We start from the raw sequence: 26,007 nt of genomic DNA on the forward strand, positions 1-26,007 counted from the left end.
TGTCTTTATGCTACCTCATAGCAATGTTGAGGGCTAATGAGGTCCACAATTCCATGGTAACCATATTTTCCAATTAATTCAAAACCCATGGCAACGCAAACAGTTCTTGTTGCTGTGAGGATGACAAGTTTAGCCAATAAAATATTGAAATTTATAAGACATTTTGATTGCTTATTTATGAGATAAAATGGTGAGAATTAATGAAATCAAGACTGTTGAGAACAAGCCAGGAAATGTGACCAGTGAAGGCTTATTAGTATAACTGCCTAACTTGTTGGATAAGGAACATCCCTCCATTCTTTATGAGTTCACTGTAAGGAACCAAATGAAATAATTAATGAGCTGTAACAACTGAATGTTGAAGAGATGCATTTATATAGTCAATTAGAGCCTGGCTTCCCAGTGAGCAATCACTGCCAATTGATAATACATCACAATTGTTGGATTTGGGAAATTTATCATTTAAATTGCTCACAAACTGCCCAAGTTACTGAGTAGCAAGTAGGAAAGGTAGATGACCAATAGGTCATTTGTAAACTATAAGCCTAGTTCCTTTCCTCTCTACAAGCACTCAGCAGATCATAGAAACAAGGTTAAAAGGATACTGGAAGTTGCATAGGTGTTTGTTATCAGCGTGTGACCTGAAACAAGATGTTGAATTCTTTGTTCCTCAATTTGTTCATCATCACCCTCAAGGCAATCACAGAACCTATGCCTTAGTTGACATTAAATTAGTTGGCATACATAAATAATGTGGAAAATGACCATTTATGTATATACCAATTGCTATCATGTATGTTGTCATTATATTTACTGATCTGTGTCCACATTGCAACTCTAGCTCAAGTCAGTTTAATTCTCTTAACCAGTATTATTCCCAAAAGCCATTCTCAAGAATGTGACAAGCATAAGAATACCTGTGTACCTCTTTATTTGTTGATATGACTAGCTGGCAAAGTTGTTATGTGTAAAATTTTAACATATTTGGTATTAGAACAATTTCATTTAATAGAAAGAAACCTACAACCTTAGTTAATATTTGCTAGAATTTGCAGGATTAAAAATAACCGGGATTGCCAAACCTGGTGGCACATGCCTATGATTTCAGCACTAAGGAGAGACTAAGGCAGGAGAAAGTGAAGGTAAAAACCATCCAGGGCTACATGTTGTTGAAACCCTATCTCAAAAACAAAGCAAAGCAAAACAAGGAGATAATCAAGACATCTATATACATCTGCACAACTGACATTTTGAACCCTCAATGCATAGGAAGAAATATGGTCATCTCCAGTCTAGAGTCGCTTCCAATATTTATTGATTGGTAGGGTTTGGAGTCCCTGTTTTTGTTTTAAGTTGAAAGCCCATGTGACTTGTTATCATGCAGTATTCAGCTTATACTGTGCTGCTGGTGGAAAGCACTCTGCCTTCATGACTCCTAGAGCTGCCACAATTGTTTGCAGCCCATATTCTATTAGAATCCCATGTCATACTCCCAGTTTCTAGCATGTTGTCAATTCTCTCTCCTCAGTGAGAATATGGCTCTCTTCTTTTCATATCTATCCTTGCTGTCCTAGGTGAATCTCCATCCTTCTTCAAGTCTTTTGAAGGAGACTCTTTACTCACCTTTAGTTTTGATGCAAAAAGCATACAGAATGGGAGAACAGCTATACAAGGAGCCAATGGGGAATAGGATTGGAAGGTCTGCTTTCACTCTAGGATGTGCTGTCCAGCTCCCAGGCTCCTGGGAATTCTGCTTCTTGCCAAAGCCTAGTCTTTTGTCACAAATTCCTACTGCTTTTCAATGCTTCTGCTTCCCCATCTGTTGAACAATTTTGATTGTGCTTTTGCTTGCTTTTCGATATATTTCCAAGGGAAATTACTCTATGTAAACACATAAGCAATATCCTTCAAGACTTTAACCTACTAAAGCTAGTACTATAGAGATGAATAAATCATGAGCCCAAATGTATTCTTCCAAATTTTTTGTATTAAGTAATGACTTCTCCAAAGTAATTTTGCTTGAGATATTTTTTTGCTTGTATACTTATGTCTTTTCAGTTTCTTTTTATGGAAGTAGTTCCTGTTTCTCTGTTGCTTTTTTAGAGCTTTTCTGTTTGTTTGTTTTTTAAGTTTCAAGTAGAATAGGTTGTATTTCTTTTCACTATAAAGATATTATAAAATATTTGAAAAACTGGGCTGGGAAGGTGGCTCAGTGGTAGAACTCTTGCCTTGCATGCTCGAGGCCCTGGGTTCGATTCCTCAGCACCACATAAGCAAAAAGAAAAAAGCCAGAAGTGGTGCTGTGGCTCAAGTGGTAGTGCGCTAGCCTTGAGCTGAAGAGCTGAGGGACAGCGCCCAGGCCCAGAGTTCAGGCCCCACGACCGGACCCCAAAAAAAAAAAAATTTGAAAAACTATGGAGAAATGGAAAAGAAATCTTCCATATGGCCATCAAAAACATTTTGACAGCTTAATTTTTATCACTTTACTTATATTCATAGCCTTATATTTTACAAAGAAATTTGCATCTGAAGTATGAACTTATCATTACAGCATGATTACATTTCTATTCTATTAGACATATGGGTAGACATTCTTAATTGGCTGCCTAATACATGGTGTGGTGGATTCATCAGATTAAAATACTGTAAGTATTTCTCCTATGGGACACTAAAGTTGTCTTTTTTCCATTTTCTAAATAAATACTGCTGCAGCTCATGACTTTTATTTCAGCTCATTTGCTGAATGCCAATTCTCAGAAGCAAAATCAGAGTGCTAAGGGGCCTAAGCTGTTCTCTTACAGTTACAACCACAGGATGTCGAGCATGTGCATGGAATGGTGGTTGTCATTCCCATGAGGGGGGTGTGAAGGAATTCTCTTTCTGTTCTCTATGGTCCTCTGACCAGATAGGACAAGCGGCTGTGGGAGAGTTGATTCATTTGGCACAATTACGATTCCTTTCTGGACCCAGACACATCTCTTTGCCCTGCCACAAGAGAATGATGAAGAACAGAAGAGCTCTTCTCATCCAGACATGGCTACATGATGGTTCCAAGACAACATTGTCTACCTACTCTTTGCAATTTGAGCAGACATTTAAACAAGTCCAGAACTACTTTCCAGCTTCTGTTGCGTTCCAGCTGCTGAGGGCCTGTTACAAACATTCTGCCTCTGCTATTAGTTCCATGCTATTTCCTGGCCCATTATTGGCCTAGTGAGCTGATTCATCTCCTCATCTGCCCCTGACAAGGATGGCTATGTTCATACTCATGAGATGCTTAATTCAGATAACCGTCATTAGATAACCATGATTAATTGTTCAAAATAATTACATGCCATTATGGAAAAGAGCCTGTTACTAATGAGTGGATAGGTAGCCCAATAGCCACCACAGCATCTACTCTTTACAGGTTTCATGTTGGTCATAGTCACTCATTTCCAAAAGTGGATATTCTCAACCAAGGTCCTATCCCTAGCTCACTGGCTGAACTTCTGAAGCTTATTCACCCCTAAGCTTTTGAGGGGAGATGAAATAGAAACCACCTTTCATTTGACTACAAATGAGCATGTTCATATTTCTGTGATCACATCCTGACAGCTGCTGCCAATCCAGCCACCATTTCCAACTTTATTACCTCCCTCAAGCCCCAAGTCTATCATCAAGTTCCTCACTGTGCTAGCTTGTAATAACTGAATGCCTTCCATTTTTTATTACCATTGGTCCCACTCTTATCTCAGACAATATTATCGTTCACCAAACTGTGTATCAACCTGCTGTTTGCTCTTTGAGCCTCCATGTTTCCCCTGAAAACCAATCTTTCTCCAAATTGTCATCAGAGGTCTTTTAGATTGAACATTTATATGTTATATAATATATATTATAATTTTCATATCATTGCTTCCTTCCTTTGTTAAGAATCCTTTAGGGTCCATAGTACTTAGACTCTGTACCCCTACTTACCTACCTACCTTCCATTCCAGCCTGGTCTGCCTACCTTCCCCAGGTAGATTCTCCATCACAGATCTCTATCTGGAATTTGCTTACATTTCTTACCAAGCATTGCAGCCTCCTCCTTTGGTTTACCCTTCACATCCCTTCCCAGCCTCCCCCCTCCCCCCGAATCCCAATCCTTCTCCTTCCCCTCCTTCCCCCCCACCCCCCACCCCCGCACCAACGTTGTAAACCTCGTTTTGGACATGACAACTTGTACTTCTCATTGTTGCAACAGGTCCACCTGTATAAAAACCAGTTCCTTGCTACTTTTGAGAAACTTTACCTAGCTCTAGGCTAGGTCATTAGAACCCTTGTTTCCCTTAATACTGCATCTGTTCTTCCATCCTGGGATTTGTACATGGAGATGTATTTGCTTACCTATCATCTGATAATTCTACTTAACAATTTTTAAGATCTCTATTATGTACATTGTAGGCAAACAGGAAATGAAATAAATGAATCTGTGCTTAAAAGATATTTTTCCCTATACAGGGACATCTAAGAATAAATTTGGCACTGAGTAAATAACATATTAATGTTTATGTCCTTGGCTATCTTTATGTATCCCCCAAGCCAAAAATTTTTGTTACCTATAAGTAAATAGATAAGATAAGCTATTGAAGTGAGTCCTAATTGGATCCATATACATATAGTGTTATTCCTTTATAAATTTTTAATCCAACGTATTGCTTCAAAAGATACTATCTTAAATCCTAAATCTTGTTTATCATAAATGTATCATCAAATATTTAATGTTTAACCATTCATTTTTATTTTATTTAAACTCTCATTAAAGGCACATTCATAACTGCATTTAAATATACATATGCACATTACATTCACCTTGATATGCATATACATTATGTGTCTATCTGTATCCATGTATGTATGCCTATAAATGTGTATTTAAAATTATAGGTAATAAAATATACAAGATATATTCTGCATTTTTCCATTCTCATAATCGTAAATACCCACCTGTGCACAGTATTTGGGATACATTTGAGGAATGAGATGCCTAGGTATTAGGAAGCAATATGTTCATTTGTCTTTTCCATAACTTGTTAACAAGATTAAATGGTTGCAGCTGTTTACTTTTCTTTTTTAATACTTTTTTATTGTAAAAATACTGTGCACAGGGGTTACAGTTACATGAGTAAGGTAATGAGTATATTTCCTATCTAGCATTGTTGCCTCCTCCTTTGTATTTCCCCTACCCTCCCTTCCTTCCCCACCTCCCCAATTACTCCCCCCATCCCCACCCCCCTACTCCTGCTGAAGTCGTAACAGGTTGACCCATTGTAACAATGAGATGTACAAGACATTGTGTTAAAAATGAACTTTACAACTACGGTGGAAGTTATTTTTACTCTCTGTGAGTAAAAAGGGAGATCTCTTTATTGATTTGCTTTAAGCTTTCTTTACTACATAAAGCACCCCTTAACCTATCCAACACAGGCTTGGCTTTTCTTATCAGGTGTATTCTCATGTTTTGCCCTATATTTTATCGGATAATAGACCTTATTAATGGTTAACATATTTTATACACTATAACTAGTATCTTTTCATCTTTCATTGGCATAACAAATACCTTGGATTTGTTGCTTAGCATTATCTTGGGGTTTATTACCATATATAGTTTTTTAAATGTTTATAATTCTATGCAAATATATTATCTTTTATTACTTCTATATATCTAGCTTGTGTGTTAGGTTTTGAGGTTCTTTGGTTTTTTTAATGTGCCCACTGTAGCAAATTACTAGAGACAGTGCTTAAAAGCAACAGAAATGTATATTTTTTTTATAATTCTGGAGGCCAAAGGTCTACAATCCATCTCACTGGACTAAAATCGAGTATCAGAAGGGTGCCCTCTCCACAGGCCCTGGGGCAGAATCCATTCTTTGTCTCTAAGCTTCTGTTGGCTGCCAGAATTCTTTGGCTGGCTTTACATGCTTTCAGCCCAGCATCTTAAAATCTCTCTTTGTTCCATTTCCCCATTAACTTCTTCTTTAGTTATGACAAGTTCCCCATTGCCTCTGTCTTACAAGTACTTGTGCATGTAAATAGTATGGTCAGATAGTCTAGGATGATTACCCCATCATAAGACCTTTAATTTAATCATATCTGTGAAGATCCTGTTCTAAGGAAGTTAACGTTATTAAGCTCCAGATATTAGGACCAGTTATCTTTGGAAATCATAACAGACAGCTATAATATGGTTTAGATTTCTTCTATTCTATGATTGTACATAGAGTTGCCTAGATTTTCTTGGAAACATTAGTCTGTACTCATTCTGAGTACATATTTAATGTGAGGTACAATAAATAAGTTTATGCCTTTCAAATTGAATTAAAATATCATCTTTATTATTGATAAACTATGTATACTACCTCAGGATCCTCTTAAGTTTGGCTATATACCTCACTGGTATAACTTTATAGTATGTTCTTTTTATAATACTGTAAACATTTATGGCTACAAATTTCTCTCTGACAAGAGATATTACCTCATTTCATGGTTTTGTCATGAAGTATTTACTGATTCATAGCTTTCTGGAGAATTCATAAATGTATTATTCTTCTCTAGTGTTAGAATAATGTAAGAGTAACTTGTTCAATTTCCAAACCTATATGATTTGTTTATGAGTTCCCGTTAACAGTCTGTTCTTCATTTTGTTTGAGTATGAACAGTGAAGCATGTAGAATATCTCATTATAACTTCTGTTCAAGTTTTGTTAAGAACAGCTACAAGGCAGATATTTACAAATGTTCCACAAAAAGAATTGTAGGGGGGCCTTACTGTGTAGAAAGACAAATATACAAATGTCAAACATAATCAAGTTAATTGATACTGTTTTTACTTAATTTCTATTAAAATTTGCCCTATATATGCAGTGACTATGCATAATGTGCATACCATTTTATTACTGTCATACCTTCCCCAAAATGTGTCATTACATAATAATGCCTTGTTTTCCTCATCTAGTTTCTTTTTCTTCCCTTGCTCTTGCTCTAGTTTTCACTGACATTATTTATCCTATTGTAGATAAATGTTCTCAAGTATTTTTACATTATTAAGAGCTTTGTAAATACACTTTCCTTTAGTCCTCTTCGTCTGTGAAATACTGATATTATACTGTATATGTACTGTATGTTTTGATGTTTTTTAATGCTTTTTTAAATAAATAGCATTCTTTCACTCCCACCCACAAACCAGTTCTCAGCCCTTTTGGATCAATATCAGCCTCATGGAAGATGTACGTAATAGATTTTCAGTGGACTTCTTCATAATGGGCTTCCTCTATTAGAATCCTAACTTAGCAAGTATGCCAGACTCTTTTTTGTACATTTTTATTGTAAAAATACTGTACAGAGGAGTTACAGTTTCATGAGCAAGGTAATGAGTACATTTCCTACCCAGCATTGTTGCCTCCTCCTTTGTTTTTCCCCTTCCATCCCTTCCCTCCCACCTCCACAACTACTCCCCCCCAACCCCTGACATGCACCGAAGTTGTAAAGTTTGTTTTCAACATAGTGTCTTGGACATCTCATTGTTATAATGGGTCAACTTGTGTCCTTATTTAAGTATTTTGTTTTTTTCCTTTTCCCTCCCCAAATTAGAGAAGTGTATATATACAAGATGCAGGGAAATGGAATCAAATACAGTGAAAACAGGGGTTCTACTGTGGACAGGAACATACAAAGAAACAAAAAAATCACATAGTACATTATAAATACGTTAGAAACAATAGCAAGAAGGAAAAAAATATTGGGGTACCAAATTTTTTTTATATTCTATCATTTCTTTTTCTTTTTCTCCTTATCTCCTTTGACAGTATTGAGCATTGTTTACTGTGAGGCTGGAGTCCCTTCCTTAACCGTGTTCCTTCTAAGGGTTATACCATCATTTAGTTTCTAAATCTGTACAAATCTACCAACATTTCCTTTATTCTCCCTAGCAGGTAAACTTCTTGTGTGGGCACAGACTATTGGATTTGAATTTTTGGCTACCATTAAGGAGCTTGGTGTTACAAATGGCTAGTCTGTGATATGTTTTCCCTGACACACAATTTTACTTTTTTTAGACAGACGTGTGTAATGATTTCTCTCCTTGGTACTCAGTTCTTATATAGAAAGTACCGAGAAGTCCCCTTATATCACATATACCTTCACATTTGGGTCTTTTAAACTTTGTTTAGGTTTATGCCTTTCCTCACATTAGATAGTTTTTCCTGCTATTCAGATTTAGTCTCTCTGTCTTTTTTCTCTTCAGTGTATCTATCACGCACCTAACTCTTCAGTTTCCACTCTGCTTAACTCCCTTATCCTCCTTTCTGTGTGTGTACATGCTCTTTAGTATTGCTTCCATTCAGTTCTCAGTCCACTGATCTGGGCCTGAATGATGGCTATGCTGTTCTTTCAACATCCCTCTAACTTTGTTCTGAAATCATGGTCTGAGTCCCAGCCACACTTAGCTATCTTGGAGGAACTCCTAGTGTGCTTGAACTCTGGTTCCTGTCTGTTCAATAGCTTGAGTCTTCAGGTGCTTATCTTGGGAGTGTCATTCTGCTTTCTACTGCTACAATGAATGTCTTGGATAAGAAACTTGTTAAGATAGAGGGTTTATTTTGTCGCCCAGTTTTGGAAACTCCAGTCCACTATCAATTGACCCTACTTCTTTGGAAGCTCATTAAAGAGCGCACATGTCCAAGACTGAAGATCTTCCACTAGGCCATACCTCCTAAATTTTCTGCCTTGTCTGAGTATTGCCAGTTGGAACCAAGCCTATGACAAACAAATTTCTGGGGTACATTTAACATTCAAATAATAACAATACATGAGCATCTTGTCCCTTGTTGCTATCTCTCACTGTATTGACAAAGGATCTCTTTTTTAATTTTCCTTATATCAGAAAATTTTAAATTTAATTTTATTATAAAGGTGATTGCAGAGGGGTTACAGTTACATACATAAAGTAATGAGTACATTTCTTTTTAATTTTATTTTCTTGTAAAGATGCTGTACAGGGAGGTTACAGTTACATTAATAAGGTAATGAGTACATTTCTTGTGGAACATTTTTCACCTCACTCATTTTTCTCCTAATTTCCCTCCCCCAGTTCATTGCCAGCATAGTGTCTTGTGAGTATCATTGTTGTGTTGGTTCACCTTTTGTCATTTTTCTCACCATTTTTTGGTTCCCCTTCCTTTTCCCAAATGTATACACAAAGAAAAGGTACCAAAATCAAAACAGTGACAACAGCGGATAAACAAAAGAAAAAAATGAAAGAAAAAAGAAATAACTTTGTACAATACATTAAAAACAACAACCACAAAGAAAAACCACTGGTATCCGTATCTTGGAGTTCATTTCAATTAGTATCATCATTTTATATATATATGACTATAGTCATATATATCTAGCTATTGAGTTATTGTGATCCTCTGTTGGGACTATCCTAGATATATACTAATTATTACAAATGAGGGAAAACATGGAGCCTATGTTGCTTTGGGTCTGACTTACCTCACTTAATATAATGTTTTTCAAGTTTTTCCATTTCCTTATGAATGAAGCAATATCATTCTTTCTGATGGAAGCATAGAATTCCATTGTGTGTATCTACTGATGGGCATCTGGGTTGGTTCCATATCTTAGCTATGGTAAATAATGCTGCAATAAACATAGTCATGCTGGTAGCTTTAGTGTGGCCTTGTTTGTGGTCATTTGAATAAATGCCCAGGGGTGGGATTGCTGGATCATAGAGAAGTTCCATGTTTAGTCTTTTGAGAAACCTCAATAGAGCTTTCCAGAGTGGTTGAACTAGTTTACATCCCACCAACAGTATAATAGTGTTCCTTTTTGACCACATCCCTGCCAGCATTTACTGACAAAGGATATCTTGTCTATGTAGCTAGATTCCCATAATTTATCATACATTTCCTCTTCTCCGCTTAAACTGGTATATAAAAACTCAATCATCTGGTCACTGCTTTAATTTTCATTTCTTTCTGGGGTTCTTGTGAATATGTGCAAATATATGTACATGATTTAAATTTAGTTTTCCACTTGCTAACCCCTTTGTCAGTTAGATCCAAGGGAGGAGTCAGTGAACCTGGGCAGAGAAAAGGAAAATTTTATTTGTTTATTTTTCTATCTGGGATTAGAAGATAAGCTTGTGTTCAACAGCCTCTAAGGTCAGGCAAGGACTGAGTTGGGTCTCTGTTCTTCGGTGTCGCTTAACTTCTTAGGACTGCCATCCATCATAAGGTTTTTGCAAACTTCAGGGGAAAAACATTGACTCAAAATAGGTCATCACATCTGAGCCACTAACTTTGAAATTATTTATTTAAGTTTGAGATGCTGAACAATGTTTTTTTTACCAAAAAGGGCAAGATTTTAAATTGCTGATGTTTAAAAGCAAAAGCCTTTTTGTTACTCCTTTATTAAAAATTGAGAAGTTAATTCAACAAACTAGAAGTAAGTCTCAGTACAGATTTCTGCATAAAGTAGGTGTTTAATACCTTTGAAAGGTAAGCCATTTAGAATTTTCTTTTTTTATTCTTTTTTAATACTTTTTTATTGTAAAAATGCTGTCCAGAGGAGTTACAGTTACATGAACAAGGTAATGAGTACATTATCTTTCAAGCATTGTTGCCTCTTGCTTTGTTTTTCCCCTACCTTCCCTTCCTTCCCACCCCCACAGCTACACTCCCCCACCCCCTCACCCTCAGCTGAAGTTGTAAAGTTCGTTTTTCAACATAGTCTTTTGTACATCTCATTGTTACAATGGGTCCACCCGTATCCCTATTTAAGCATTCAGCACATCCACAAGGGCAAGGATAAGAACCACATGATTATCTCAATAGATGCAGAGAAAGCATTTGACAAGATTCAACACCCCTTTATGATGAAGGCTCTGGAAAAACTAGGAATCCATGGAACATTCTTCAATACAATAAAGGCTGTATAGACAAATCTACAGCCAGCATTATACTTAATGGTGAAAAAGTAAAGACATTTCCTCTAAACTCAGGAAGCAGACAAGGATGTCCACTCTGTCCACTTCTCTTCATTTTGAATTTTCTATCCAAAGTGATTGGGTAAAGGTGGGGAGGAAAGGGATGGTAGGGGAAAAATAAAGGAGGCTGTAACAATGCTCCATAGGAAATGGACTCATTGTCTTGCTCATGTATCTGTAACCCCTCTGGACAGTATCTTTACAATAAAAAGTATATATTTTAAAAAGTGATTAGGCAAGAAGAAAATACAGAAAATATAACAGCAACTTCACCCCAGCCCAAATAGAAAAGTTCTGAAAGCCATGTGTATTTCAGTGAATATTAGAATTCAAGTTTTAAGATTCTGTGATTTAAGAAATCTTCACATACTAAAATATAAACTTCATCTAATAACAGTCTAAAAGTATCTGTAGACTTCAGATTTTCCATTTACACTCATGCCTGAGAGTTCTGATATTTGTTTTAACATGGGGAATCTGAAGTACAGAGACAGAAATACTGATAGATGATAGCTGATGTTTATTTGCTGCTAAATTGGTTATATAATTAAGATTAAAATTTTTGTGTGTGTTTAAAAATAATGGCCTACTAACCAGGGGATCTCACCAGATGCACCGTGTTTCTCTGTGTGGATTTAGTGGATTGAAGGAACCACTGCTTGCATTCACATGTTTTCCATCCTCTCTATCCAATAACCACATTGTTTAAAGATAGTCAGTAGTCACCACCCATTTGTATCAAGGTAAGCTAAGACTTAATGGTGTTCATTAAGAGCCAAGCTTTGTTGGAGGCATAGCTCAGCAGAAAGTGCATGCCTAATAAGTGTGTAAAAACTGAATTCATGCCTCAGTTAAATACATACATACATATATGCGTAGGTATGTACGTACATATGTACATAAGTGTACGTGCCTGTTGTCTATCTAACCTTGAAGGGATTTGTTCTAAAAAGTAAAAATTTGAAAAGTTAAAAGAAAGTCACTTCATTTTTATGGTAAGAAGAAGAGATCTTTAAAAACGCACAAAGAGGTTTTAGGAAGGTGGCTCAGTGGTAAAGTGTTGCCTTGCATGTATGAGGCCCTGGGTTCAATTCCTCAGCACCACATAAGCATAAAAAGCTGGAAGTGGCACCGTGGCTCAAGTGGTAGAGCGCTAGCCTTAACCTGAAGAGCTAAGGGACAGCGCCCAGGCCCAGAGTTCAAGCCCCATGACTGACTCAAAAAAAAAAAAAAAAAACCACCACCATCAACAACAACAAAAAGACCACAACAGCTGAGTGCAAATGGCTCACCTGTAATTCTATCTACTAAAGAAGCTGGGATTTGCAATAACTAGTATATGTCTAGGATAAGCAGAAAAGCTCAAAAACTATGTATATATGACCTTATAAGAAAATGTTAAGTAACATGATTTTATATTTCTTGCTGTTGTTTTTAATGTATTTATAATGTTCCATGTGATTTTTTTGTTTCTTTTGTATGTTTTTCCATCATGGCATAACCCCTGTTTTCACTGTTTGATTCTGGTGCCCTGCATCTTGTATATACATTGTTCTAATTTGGGAAAGGGAAGGTAAATAACAAAATGCTGAAATAAGGATATAGGTTGACCCATTGTAACAAGGAGATGTACAAGACATGTAGAAAACGAACTTTACAACTTCAGGCAGAGGTGGGCGGGAGAGGGAGGTGAGGAGGGAAGGGATAATAGGGGAAAAACAAAGGAGGGTGTAAAAATGCTTGATAGGAAATGTACTCATTACCCTACTCATGAAACTGTAACCCCTCTGTACAGTAATTTTACAATTAAAAACTACATACAAAAAGAAAAAGAAACTGAGATCTGTCCCAAGTCAACTCAGCATGAAAGTCCTTGAGGGGACCAGATGGATTGACAGTGGAATTCTACAAGGCCTTCAAAGCAGAGCTCACACCAATACCCCTCCAACTCTTCAATGAAATTGAAAGCTCACTACTGAACTCATTCTATGAAGCCATCATAACCCTCATCCCAAAACCAGGCAGGGACTCCTCATCAAAGAAAGAGAACTATAGACCCATTTCTTTGATGAACATCAATGCAAAACTTCCCAAAAAATTATTGGCCAATCGACTTCAACAATTCATCCAAAAAAATCATACACCACGATCAAACAGGATTCATTGCAGGGATGCAAATCTGGTTCAATATATGCAAATCAATTAATAAAATTCATCATATCAACAAGAGCAAGGATAAGAACCACATGGTTACCTCAAAAGATGCAGAAAAAGCATTTGACAAGATCCAACACCCCTTTATGATGAAGGCTCTGGAAAAACTAGGAATCCATGAAACATACCTCAATGCAATAAAAGCTGTATATGACAAACCTACAGCCAGCACATTACTTCATGGTGAAAAACTAAAGCCATTTCTTCTTAACTCAGGAACGAGACAAGGATGTCCACTCTCTCCACTTCTCTTCAATTTAGTATTTGAATGCCTAGGTACAGCAATAAGACAAGATGCAGACATAAAAGGGATCCAAATAGAGAAAGATAAAGTAAAGCTCTCCCTCTTTGCAGATGACATGATCTTGTATTTAAAGAACCCCACGGACTCCATTCCCAAATTACTCAAGCTGATTCAAAACTTTGGCAAAGTAGCAAGTATAAAATTAACCCTCAAAAATCAATGAGAAAAGCATGGCTGAAATCAGGAAGGCAACTCCATTCATAATAGCCCCACAAAAAATAAAATGCTTAGGAATTAACTAAACTATAGAAGTGAAGGACCTCTATGATGAAAACTTTAAAAACCTGAAATAGGAAATCAAAACAGCTTAGAAAGTGGAAAAACCTCTCATGCTCCTGGATTGGAAGTATCAACATCGTAAAAATAGCAATACTTCCCAAGGGTATCTACAAATTCAATGCTTACCAATATTCCAGTCTCATTCTTCAAGGAAATAGAAGAGGCAATCCAAAAATTCATATGGAACAGTAAAATACCCCGAATAGCAAAAATGATGCTTAACAGAAAGAACAATGTTGAAGTAATATCACTGCCAATTTTCAAACTCTACTATAAAGCTATAGTAATCAAAGCAGCCTGGTACTGGCACAAGAACAGGCCTCAGGACCAATGGAATAGAATTGAAAACCCAGAAATGAACCTACAGACCTATAGCCATCTAATCTTTGATAAGGGAGCTAAAAAAAATAGAATGGAAGAAAGACAGCCTCTTCAGTAAATGGTGCTGGCAAAATTGGTTAATCACCTGTAGAAAACTAAAGCTAGATCTTTATATATCACATTGTACCAGAATGAACTACAAATGGATCATAGACCTCGGAGTCAAAGCAGACAGCAGACACTCTGAAAACATTACAGGATGAAATAGGAGAAACCCTAGATCTCCTTGGCACAGGCCAAAATTTTCTTAATAGAGACCCAGAAGCACAACAAATCAAAGAAAGGTTGGACAAATGGGATTGCATGAAATTGCAGAGCTTCTGCATGGCAAAGGACATAGCTAGCAAGATCAATAGAAAGCCCATGGATTGGGAGAAGATCTTCACTAGCCATACAATGGACAAGGGTTTCTTATCTAAAATATACCTGGAACTCAAAAAATTAAATCCCCCAACAACAAATCCTCAAAGAAACAACTGCTCAATAAATAAGTGGGCTAAAGACTTCAAGAGAAACTTCTCTGAAGAGGAAAGAAGGATGGCCAATAAACACATGAAGAAATGCCCAACCTGTCTAGCCATAAAAGAAATGCAAATCAAAACAACATTGAGATATCACCTCACTCCAGTTAGAATGGCTATAATCAAGAACTCTAATAACAACAGATGCTGGAGGGGATGTGGACAGAAGGAAACCTTACTGCATAGTTGGTGGGAGTGTAAACTTGTTCAATCACTTTGGAAAGTAGTATGGAGGTTTCTCAAAAGACTGCATAGAGCTCCCCTATGACCCAGCAATCCCACTTTTGGGCATTGACACAAATGATTACAAACAAGACCATACTAAAGCTACCAGCACAACTATGTTTATTGTAGCACTATTTACCATAGCTAAAATATGGAACCAACCCAGTTGCCCCTCAGTAGATGAATGGATCAAGAAAATGCGGTATATATACAGAATGAAATTCTATGCCTCCATCAGAAAGAATAACATTGCCCCATTTGTTAGGAAATGGAAAGACTTGGAAAAAATTATATTTAAGTGAAGTAAGCCAGGCTCAAAGAAACATAGGTCCCATGGTTTCCCTTATTTGCAAGAACTAGTATATATCTCAGACAAGCAGAAAAAGTCAGATAAGTTGAAGTTAGGCGAAATGAACCCCAACATAAGGATTCAAATGTTTTTTTTCTGTCTTGCAATTGTTTCTAACATGTTTATAAGGTGATTGTTTTGTTGCTTTGTATGTCCCTCCCCCATGGTATAAACTCTGTTTTCACTGTATTTGATGTTGGTATACTTTGTGGAGGGGAAGGGTAAAAACAAATTGTTTAAATAGGGATACAGGCGGACCCATTGCAACAGTGAGATGTACAAGTCGTTATGTCGAAAAACTAACTTCACAACTTTGGGGGGGGGCAGTTGCTGGGGGGGGGGGGAGGGACATGGGAAGGGATGGGAAGGGGAAACAAAGGAGGAGGCAACAATGCTTGATAAGAAATGTACTCATTATCTTGCCCATATAATTGTAACCCCTCTGTACAGTATTTTCACAATAAAAAAATAAATAAAAATTAAAAAAAAAGAAATGTACTCATTACCTTGCCCATGTAATTGTAACCCCTCTATACGGTATTTTCGCAATTAAAAAAAAAAGATTAAAAATACAAGAAAGAAAGAAAGTCCCCGATGCTCTTATCTCCAGTTAACCATCAGAAAGACAGAAAGGTATTGAGCCTTTGTCATCCTCTCCTAAGAATATCCTCCTTTGGTCTCTGTGTGAATGGATAGAGACCTGTATAATTTATCATATCCCAGTGGTTTTGTTTTGTTTTACCATCCAGTGTGTTTACTCGTATATTTATAAGAACATGCTAGTTACCACAAATGAAGGAAAACATGCACCTTGTGTTATTTGGGTCTGGCTTACTTTGCCTAATATGTATTTTTTCCAAGTCTTTCCATTTCCTTATGAATGGGGCAATGTCATTCTTTTTTATGGTAGCGTAGAATTCCATCGTATATTTATACCACATTTTCTTGATGCATTTGTCCACTCACGGTCATCTGAGTTGATTCCATATCTTGGCTAAACTAAACAATGCTGTTGTGGACATGGTTGTGCTGGTAGCTCTAATGGCCTTATTTGTCTTCTTTTGGATAAATGTCCAGGAGTGGAATTGCTGGATCACAGGGAAGATCTATGTTAGTCTTTTGAGGAACCTCCATTGTGCTTTCCAGAGTGGCTGAACAAGTTTACATTCCCACCAACAATGTAATAGCTATGTACATATAATTAAATAAAATAATGTTTGTTGAAATGAATTCCAAGAAATGGAAACAAGAATTTTTTGGTTATTTTGCTATTTTTCTTCTTTATTGCTGTTTTTGACTTCTGTACCTTTTGGTTTTTTTGTGAAAATACCGTACAGAGGGGTTACAATTACATGGGCCAGATAATGAGAACATTTCTTATCAAGCATTGTTGCCTCCTGCTTTGTTTCCCCTTTCCATCCCTTCCCATACGCCCTTCTGCCCCCACCCACCAACTTGTAAAGTTTGTTTTTCGACATAACGACTTGTACATCTCATTGTTGCAATGGTTCCACCTTTTGTCTTGTATGTAAGTTTATCTGTTTGGAGAAGGTTAAAGGGAGCACAGCAATGGTCAGACAAAGGGTGAACAAATAATATACACTATGTTGAAAAAACTATACAATTTTTGAGAGAAGGGTATTGGGAGGGAAAAAACTGGGAGAAATGGAGGAAAAAGGTGACACTCTTCAAAAAACAAATGTACTCTTTATCTGAGTCATGCAACTGTAACCCTCTACACATCATCTTTACAATAAAAGGTAAATAAAAACAAAATAATAAAAAATAAATTTAAAAAGACAGAAAGAAAACTATAGCTCAAGTAGTAAAGTGCTATCGTTGAGCAGAAAAGCTCACACACACGCACACACACACACACAAAAAAAAAAAATAAAATACACACACAGATAAAATGAGTAAACATGTTAATATTGCAAGCTCATCTCCTGAGAAAAGGCAATGACTGTGGACCTCAGAGATTAAATCTTACAATAAACATCATGTGTTTGTGAAGATCTTACAGGTGAAAGCTCTATTATTTTGTCATTCATTTATTTTTATGCAGAACTAGTTGCATTCAGTGGAGCAAGTTTGAAACAATAAGATGAATTCACTTAAATCACTACTTAGTAATTATGTCACCCATAATAGTTAAAATTAATTTCCTTAATCTCATGCGGAAAAAAAAACTTTGGCAATAAATATCTTTATGTTACATAGCATAAAAAGTAAGAAGAAGAGGAGAAGAAGGAAGAGGAGGAGGAGGAGGAAGAGCAGGAGGAGGAGAAGGAAGAGGAAGAAAAGATCATGATGATGATGATGATGATGATGATGATGATGAGTGAGATTGAGAAGCATAGTTTATAAACTATAAAATAACAAAATTTAGGACCAAAATGCAAACTGTTTAACATTCTTTGTTGCCTTGTTATTGCATATAGTTACATATTTTAACTGTGAAAGGAACTTAGGCTTGCATTGTAGCTTTAAAATCTGAGATTATTTTAACAATTCCTAAATAGCACAACAGTAAAAAAGGGAGAATGTAATCTATGTTCCTGCTTTGTTTGTGTTAACGATTGTAAGAACGTTTCATAAATCTTTTGTGAATTTTAATTGTTGAAGTGCTTGCCTTTTACAAATTGAATATAAAGTTTTACTTTTAATGAGTTTATGTACACCTATTTAAAATGGCAAACAATTAGATTTTTATTTCCTTTGTCTCTGAATTTCTTCCAGGGCCAACAACTTTTTGAAAAGTTGCTCCAGCTGACTTCCCAAAACATAGAAATCAAGCTCGTGAGTGATGTGACAGCTGGTTCAAAGGTATTAGAAGCCTTGAGATTAAAGGGTAAGGCTAAGGCTGATATGCTACTTTACCATGGGTTCTCTGAGAAATACCTTCGATTTTATATTAAATGCAATATAATTTCTCTGTGATCAGTACATTTCACTTCATACACTTTTTATTTCTCCTTTCAAAAACAAAACTCAGACCAGAGCTTCTGAACAAAGCCATAAATGAATGAATGTTACTAGGAATTCCAAACTATATTTTTTCATATTAGTTCATACAAAATAATATATTTACCAGCCAGGTGCCAGTGGCTCACGCCTGTAATCCTAGCTACTCGGGAGGCTGAGATCTGAGAATCACGGTTCAAAGCCAGCCCAGGCAGTAAAGTCTGTGAAACTCTTATCTCCAATAAACCACCAGAAAACCAGAAGTGGCGCTGTAGCTCAAGTGGTAGAGCACTAGCCTTGAGCTGAAGAGCTGAGGGACAGCATTCAGGCCCATAGTTCAAGCCCCATGACTGATCAATAATAATAATAATAATAGTAATAATAATAATAATACATTTACCATTAGGTGATAATCAACTAGAAAGAAGAATCTTTTTCCCTTGAACACTTTAGTTATATCCCATTAAAACACACACCAGTTTGTTTTTCTCATCTATGAAATGAAAATCCTCTTCATACAGCAGTCTTTAAAATAATGCAGCACCCATTACAAATCTGTGCAATACCATGAACTTTTTAAAATTAGGACAATTGCATAGGAAAATTTCACTCTTATTCCACTTTGCAATTTTTCTCATGAAGACATACCTTCATTTTGCTGCAATCTTGTCTAAACTATTCTCTAAACATTGTAAACATTTTTGTTCAGTCATGGGGCTTGAACTCTGGGCCTAGGTGCTGTCCCTGAGCTCTTCAACTCAAAATGAGCACTCTACCACTTCAGCCACACTGCCACTTCCAGTTTTCTGGTGGTAAATTGGAGATAAGAGTCTCAGGGACTTTCCTGTGGCTTTCCTAACTTTGAATGATGATCCTCAGATCTCAAGCCTCCTGAGTAGCTAGAATTACAGGCGTGAACCACCAGCACAGCGCCTAGCTGTAAAGATTTTTGTACAGAATTTACTATATGAGTTTTAAACCTCAATAAAAATTGACACGTGGGAACCGGTGAAAATGTCCATGCTTCTGGTTGTCCGTAGGAGAGGACAATCTCATTGAGTCTACATGTTTCACCTGGCAGCATTGCATCTGGGTGTCTGTTATTGGAAAATACCATGACTCTTTGCTTGCCACTTTTCTCATCTTTTTAGAAGTTATTTAGTGACTATACCTTCTGCAAATTGGACAGATGGATGCAAGTAAGTGAACCTAAGCGGCCTTTCTGCCTGAAGTTGGAAGTGATAAAGAAAAAGTAAATGTTAAATTACATAAGTATATGGAAGCCATAAGCTTGGCCACATGTGAACCTTGTATAATCAGCCTTGTGTGCTGTTACTGTAACAAAATATCTGAAATAATTAACCTGGTAAGGGAAAAACTTCACTTTAGCGCATGGGTTCGCCTTCTCCTCTTTTGTCATTGACCCTATTTCTTTGGGGCTTGTGTGTAGGAGCACACGGTAAAGGAAGTAACTCATCTGGTGGCAAAGGACAATCAGGGAAGGGAGGAAGACAAAGAGGGAGATAACACGGGAAAACAGGCTGGGATGTAGCTCAGTGGCAAAGTGCTTGCCTAGCAAGTGCAATGTCCTGGGTTCAACCCCCAATACCAAAACAGAAAATACAAAGGAGGAGGGGGAGGGGGAGGAGGAGGAGGAGGGGGAGGAGAAGGAGGAGGGGGAGGAGGAGGAGGAGGGGGAGGAACAAACTAGAGCCACATCCTCAGTTACCTAACTTCTACTACTTCTACCTAACTTCTAAATGTTAGGAAATTTCCACCACCTCTCATAGAACCATAATCAACCAACGTCTCATAAAACCAACCTCTCTCAGAACCATATATTGATCAACCATTCCACACATGGGCCTTTGGAGAACATTTATCCACACTATAGCAAAACTGTCACAGGAAAATTAAGAAATTGACAAGATATGTCAGGATCTGAAAAGCTTCATATTGCTGCTTGAGTACACTATAATATTTCTGAAAATCAAAATGCCTGGTATGGTGGATTGACAAGTACATTCAGAATGGCTTAGAAATACATTATTATTTTATTTTAAAATATTAAATTTTGCTTTTTCTGTCTGAGAATTTGTTATCTAATATACCCTCTAGGGATGGGTTACATGTGGTTAACTAAGGATGCTTGTGTTTGCAGGTGATTCTTTTAATTGTATCTACTTACCTCTGCTAGGGATTTGATGGTTCTGTAAGTATAAAAAGTTAGTTAGGAAGGAGAAAGGGGGTCTAAGAGTTCTACTACTTCTTGTTTATATAGCCATATATCGCTTTCTTGCCATAAACTTTGCTAAATTGGAAGTTAAAGCTAGAGAGTCTTAGATGGCCTGACAGGTGTCTTAGCTATTATTAAAGTAAGTTATCCCCCAGAAGAAGAGATAGCTGTTAGCAAATTTATACATAAAGCCCTGGTTCACATTTCTGTTGTAAACTAGGAAATAAAGCTTTATTATAGTCATTGCTTCTCACAGAACACACTGGAATCTTCAAATTGATCTATTTATAGTACAATGCAGGCTCTACAAATAACAGGAGTTACTGCTTCTGGTAGAGTAATAAACAGGACCCTCATTCCCCATAACTATTTCCTGTAGACCTATAGTAGGTCAGTTGGCTTTTAGTAATGCATGTGTATATACTGTATGCACAAGATACATAAATCTCTAGAATACAGATCTATTTTTCAACTCTCATTCTAGTTATAAGATATAACCTAGTAAATTTTATTTTTATGACATAGTACATTTTATTTTTATAAGTACTTTTGTTATTGCAGAATTGATATACAGAAGAGTTACAGTTACATGAATCAAGTAATGAGAATTAGATATCATTCTTTATGGATCATGTCTCCCCTTCTGTCACTCTTTCCATCGTTGTTGTTGTTGTTGTTGTTGCTGTTGTTGTTGTTGTTGTCGTCGGTCGTGGAGTCTGAACTCTGGGCCTGGGCGCTGTTCCTCAGCTCTGCAGCACAAGGCTAGCACTCTACCACTTGAGCCACAGCACCACTTCCAGCTTTTTCTGCTTATGTGATGCTGAGGAATTAAACCAGGGCCTCATGCGTGCAAGGCAAGCACTCTACCACTGAGCCACCTTCCCAGCCCCCACACTCTCCCAATCTTCCCTCCATGCCCACCACAGGATAACCAGTTCATTTTTAGCAAAGTGTCTAGTGACTATTGTATTTGTTCATCCATGTTCCACCTTTTATATGTCCTCCCTTCCCCTCCCAAATACAAAGTAAGAAACAAGACAAAAGGAAAAGGAAACAAAAACAGCAACAATAACAACTAAAGAATGTCTCTTGTTTCCTTTTCATTTCATAGGATAGTATCGTATGTGATCATCTGTTCATAGCCATTGAGCCTCTGTCCACCGCTTCCATGCATAGCCTCCTTTGGCCTCTGTATGTTAATAACCAAGGTCCTATATAATTTATCATGCTCTAGTGTTATTTATCCAATGTGTTTACTTGTAAATTTATAGGCACATTCAAGTTACCACAAATGCGGGAAAACATGCAGCCTGCGTTTCTTTGGTTCCCTAGTACATTTTAGGAACTTTATGAAACAATTTAAAATTTGTATTTGAAGAAGAAAGGAGAGAAGGATTGACGAGTACTCTCATAAGGAGTCAGGTACCTTGAGGGGAAGGATGATGTCGAGACAGAAGGGGAAGAATGATAAAAGGATAACGTTAATCAAGATACATTGTATTCATAAACTTATATGTTATACATTTTATAACTGAAGATAATAAAAAATAAATATAATTTTAAAAATTCAAACAATAGTTAATAAAAATTTAAAAATAAATGTAAAAAATGAATATTTTATTTAAGGGTTGTCTTTTTATTTAATGTTATTTTCTTATGAAGATGCTGTATGAAGAGGTTACAGTCACATCAGTAAGGTAATGAGTACACTTCTTGTCAAGCATTGTTACCCCCCTCCTTTGTTTTTCTCCTACCATCCCTTCCCTCCCCCACTTCCCCCACCCAAAGTTGTAAAGTTCATTTCCAACATAGTGTCTTGTGAGTATCATTGTTGCAATGGGTCATCCTGTGTCCTTGTTTCAGCATTTTGTTATTTTAAGGGTTGTCTTTTAACTAGGGGTGTGTGTGTGGTGGGGTGCATTAGTCTGGGGCTCGAACTCAGGGCCTTAGGACCGTCTCTGAGCTTTTGGACTCAAGGCTAGCATTTTACCACTTGAGCCACAGCTCCACTTCTGGCTTTTTGAAGATTAATTGGACATAAAAGCCTAATGGACTTTCCTGCCCAAAAATTGCCATCTTCAAATCTCAGCCTTCTGAGTAGCTAGGATTACAGGTGTATACCCACCAGTACCTAGCTTCTTTTAAATTTTTAAGGAAGAAATTCTAGTATTTTAGAAAACCTTCAAGAAATGTTATCCAGAAATATTATAGTCCCCCAAAATAGGTAAATATAAAACTAGTATGAATGATTTCAGCTGGAAGAGAATTGCTGAAAGCATGCTAATCAAATATGTTGTGCAAAATAAACAAAGATGAGCCTTCCCAATCAGTAGTAAAGATTTAGACAGATGTAGGCCCCGCCAGTACAAAGCAGGCTGGAGTATGAAGCCCCGCAGGGATGGGGAGATGGAGGTCTCTCACTGTTTCTCTTGTTCCCATCAGCCTCTCTTCTAGATTTAGAAGTCAGAAAGACACACACATGCATACACATACACCTGCCCATAGTCTCTACATTTGCTGTGGAGCTGGGATATTCAGGAATCAAATCCCATGAAGTCTTGGACCTAGGGAGGAATTTGATGTTACACAAGAATCTCTACAAATTTGTGATTTTTCTTATTATTTTATTTTTATTTTTATTTGTGTGTGTGTGTCAGTCCTGGAGCTTGAACTCAGGGCCTATGTACTGTCTTTAAGCTTCTTTTGCTCAAGGCTACTACTGTACCACTTGATCCACAGCTCCACCTTGGCTTTATAAGAGTCTCATGGACTTTCCTGCCCAGGCTAGCTTCAAACTGTGCTCCTCAGATCTCAGCTTCCTGAGTAGTTAGGATTACAGGCATGAGCCACTGGTGCCCAATTCTAATTGTTTGTTTGTTTTGCATAGTAACAACTTCCAACACTATTCCCCCAAAATATACCATACCAAGTGCAATATCTTAGGTCAGATCATGTGCTTCCTCTCCTGCCCCCAAACAATAGCAACAAGTGTCCCTCAAATAGGACACTAAATTCCACATTCTTATTTTCCACATCTCACAAGCCAAATTTGATAGAATCTGCTCCTTAATATTCTTCCCCAGTAGTAAAATTTCTTCTCAGTTTCCACTCTGCCAGTTCAGGCCTTCAATAAATTTCCAAGCCTTGCCACCTTTCCATTTCCACTTTCTGATCTCCACACAGCTATCAAAGAGATTTCCCACGATGTGGTTATAACCCACTTCCTGTCTCCTGAAAGCATATGTGTGTATGAGTGTTATGCATACATACTTCCTTACTGAGGGCATAACTTGATGAAACTGTTACTCTACCTAAATTTTTCAGTCAACACCCAAAAAAGTCCATGGCACAAAACAAGTTGTTGGGGTAAGAAATAGACATAGAAGGAAATTCTATGTCTTGATAAGAAATGTACTCATTATCTTGCCCATGTAATTGTAACCCCTCTGGACAGTATTTTCACAATAAAAAAAAAGAAGGAAATCTAGACAACCAAAGAAGATTTAGGATCTTGCCAACAAAGACCATCTTGTCTGTGGGCTCCAGGTTTTGTGATACTAAATAAAAGTTTTGATTAGTGTGTTATGTCTTTTTAGTTTCTTTTCCCAGGAATATTTAGTTTTACAGTTTAAGGTACAGAATGGAAGAAAGTAGAAATCAACTTTGGCAACAGGACTGTTTTACTGAATAAGTAGCTTCAGCCAGTGGTGCTATATGGAGCAAAGTTAATGGGAGACTAATAATATACTGTTCAGTACCTGACCTCCAAAATTAGTGATTTTTTAAAGCCAAGTAAAAGCACATGAAGCAAGAGGGTTTATTTAGGTATTCCTCTATTACAAAACATTCATTAAGTGTCATTTCTTCATTGTCTGTTGCAGTCAGTATACTCTGCAAAACTGGCTACCTTTTAGCTTCTACTACCACTGTTTGTCTTCTGCAGAGCTTTATAAAAATAAACTCACAGAGTACATGATCTTTCATACCTGGATCATTTTTTTCAGGGTTTTTTTTTTTTGGGGGGGGGGGGTTCAGGCTTTTGCTTGTTTGTTTTGTTTGTTGCCATCCTGGGACTCAGCCTGGGCAATATCCTAGAGATAAGAGTCTCACGGAGTTTCCTGCCCATCTGGCTTCTAACCATGATCCTCAGATCTCAGCCTCCTGAGTAAGTGGATTATAGGCATGAGCAACCTGTGCCCAGCTTCAGTTTTATGTTTTTAAGACCTATATATGTTGCTTATAGCAGTAATTTGGGGGTTTTTTTTGCATCACTGTAGTCTACTCTATAAATATAATGTACAGATAACAGATTATGGTTTTACTAATGTTTGGTTGTTTGGGGGTAATACTATCATTAATATATCTTTCTGGTATCCACATACACACATTTCTATTGGTTATTTACTCCAAGGGGAATTTTTATATCACTCAGGTTTACATACATGTTCCACTCCACTAGATAACAACAATCATTTTCCAAGTGGTTCCACCCGTTTTAGAAATTATATTTAAAGAACTTGACAAAGGAGTTTCAATTAAAGATGTCAGTTTGTGAGTACAATGCATCATGATCAATGTTACCCCAATCATAGTTCTTCTCCATCTTTCCCATAGTCACAGAAGGTGCATAAGCGTTCCGTTTGCCCATGTCCTCTTGAGTTTTAATACTCTTGTGTTTATTTTTTCCAGATATTTGGATGGATATCTGTCATGTTGTAATTCAATTTCTTTTGCTAAATATCTAATATTGAACTCATATAGTTAACCATATTCATAGTCTTCTTGATAGGCTGCTCGTTCAAGTATTTTTCCCATTGTAATTTGGGGAGGGGGTTGTTTTTATTCTTATTGTCCTATTCTTATGGATTATTTGTACTTGTAAGATTTGTATCATCTTTTTTATCACCTTCTAATAGCTATACAATTATTTGAATTTGAAACCTGAAGGCTGCAATCTGTCATCTGCGCCCTTTGTGACCAGTAATGAAGTTGCTGGATGATTGACAGTCTATGGTTTGCCTAAAACTGACACTTGGCAATTTCCCTCATTAACACTGCACAACTAACAAACTAGCCACAGGTCCTAATGAGCACTGCTGGAGCCTCTTTGTAGACAGTTAATTGATGTCCACAGACATTGTACCACTATTTAAATTTTTCATATTTTTTGTTAGCTAAGAAGTATGCTGTATTATTTTATCAACTCCTAAATTTATGATCTTTGCTATTGCTTATATGAACTCAAGAAACTGCTCATTCAGCAATAATAACTCATTTTATTTTCACATTCATCAAATTAAGAAAACCTGAAAGGAAAATACATTTGTAAGTCTAAGCAAAGGAGTTGCACAACTTTTAAAATTAATACCAAGGCTGGCTCTAGTGGCTCATGCCTGTAATCTTCTCAGGGTCTGGTATTTGAGGATCACAGTTCAAAGCCAGTCCAGAGGAAGGTCTATGAGTCTTTTACCACCAAGAAACCACCAAAAAGCCAGAAGTGGAACTGTGGCTCAAGTAGTAT

The 26,007-nt window shown here is 36.9% G+C and overlaps 1 protein-coding gene across 1 annotated transcript in view; it reads left to right on the top strand.

Moving 5' to 3' along the window:
* Nucleotides 1-26,007, top strand: part of Pld5 (phospholipase D family member 5) — a 342,516-nt gene that overhangs the window by 205,676 nt on the left and 110,833 nt on the right. Inside the window, exon 4 of the mRNA XM_042674470.1 lies at nucleotides 18,026-18,137. Coding sequence (XP_042530404.1) covers nucleotides 18,026-18,137 — 112 coding nt within the window. The remainder of the gene's footprint in view (nucleotides 1-18,025; nucleotides 18,138-26,007) is intronic.

Source organism: Dipodomys spectabilis, unplaced genomic scaffold, assembly GCF_019054845.1.
Source record: "Dipodomys spectabilis isolate Male_0828 unplaced genomic scaffold, ASM1905484v1 ptg000019l, whole genome shotgun sequence".
In the NCBI taxonomy this organism is placed as follows: Eukaryota; Metazoa; Chordata; class Mammalia; order Rodentia; family Heteromyidae; genus Dipodomys; species Dipodomys spectabilis.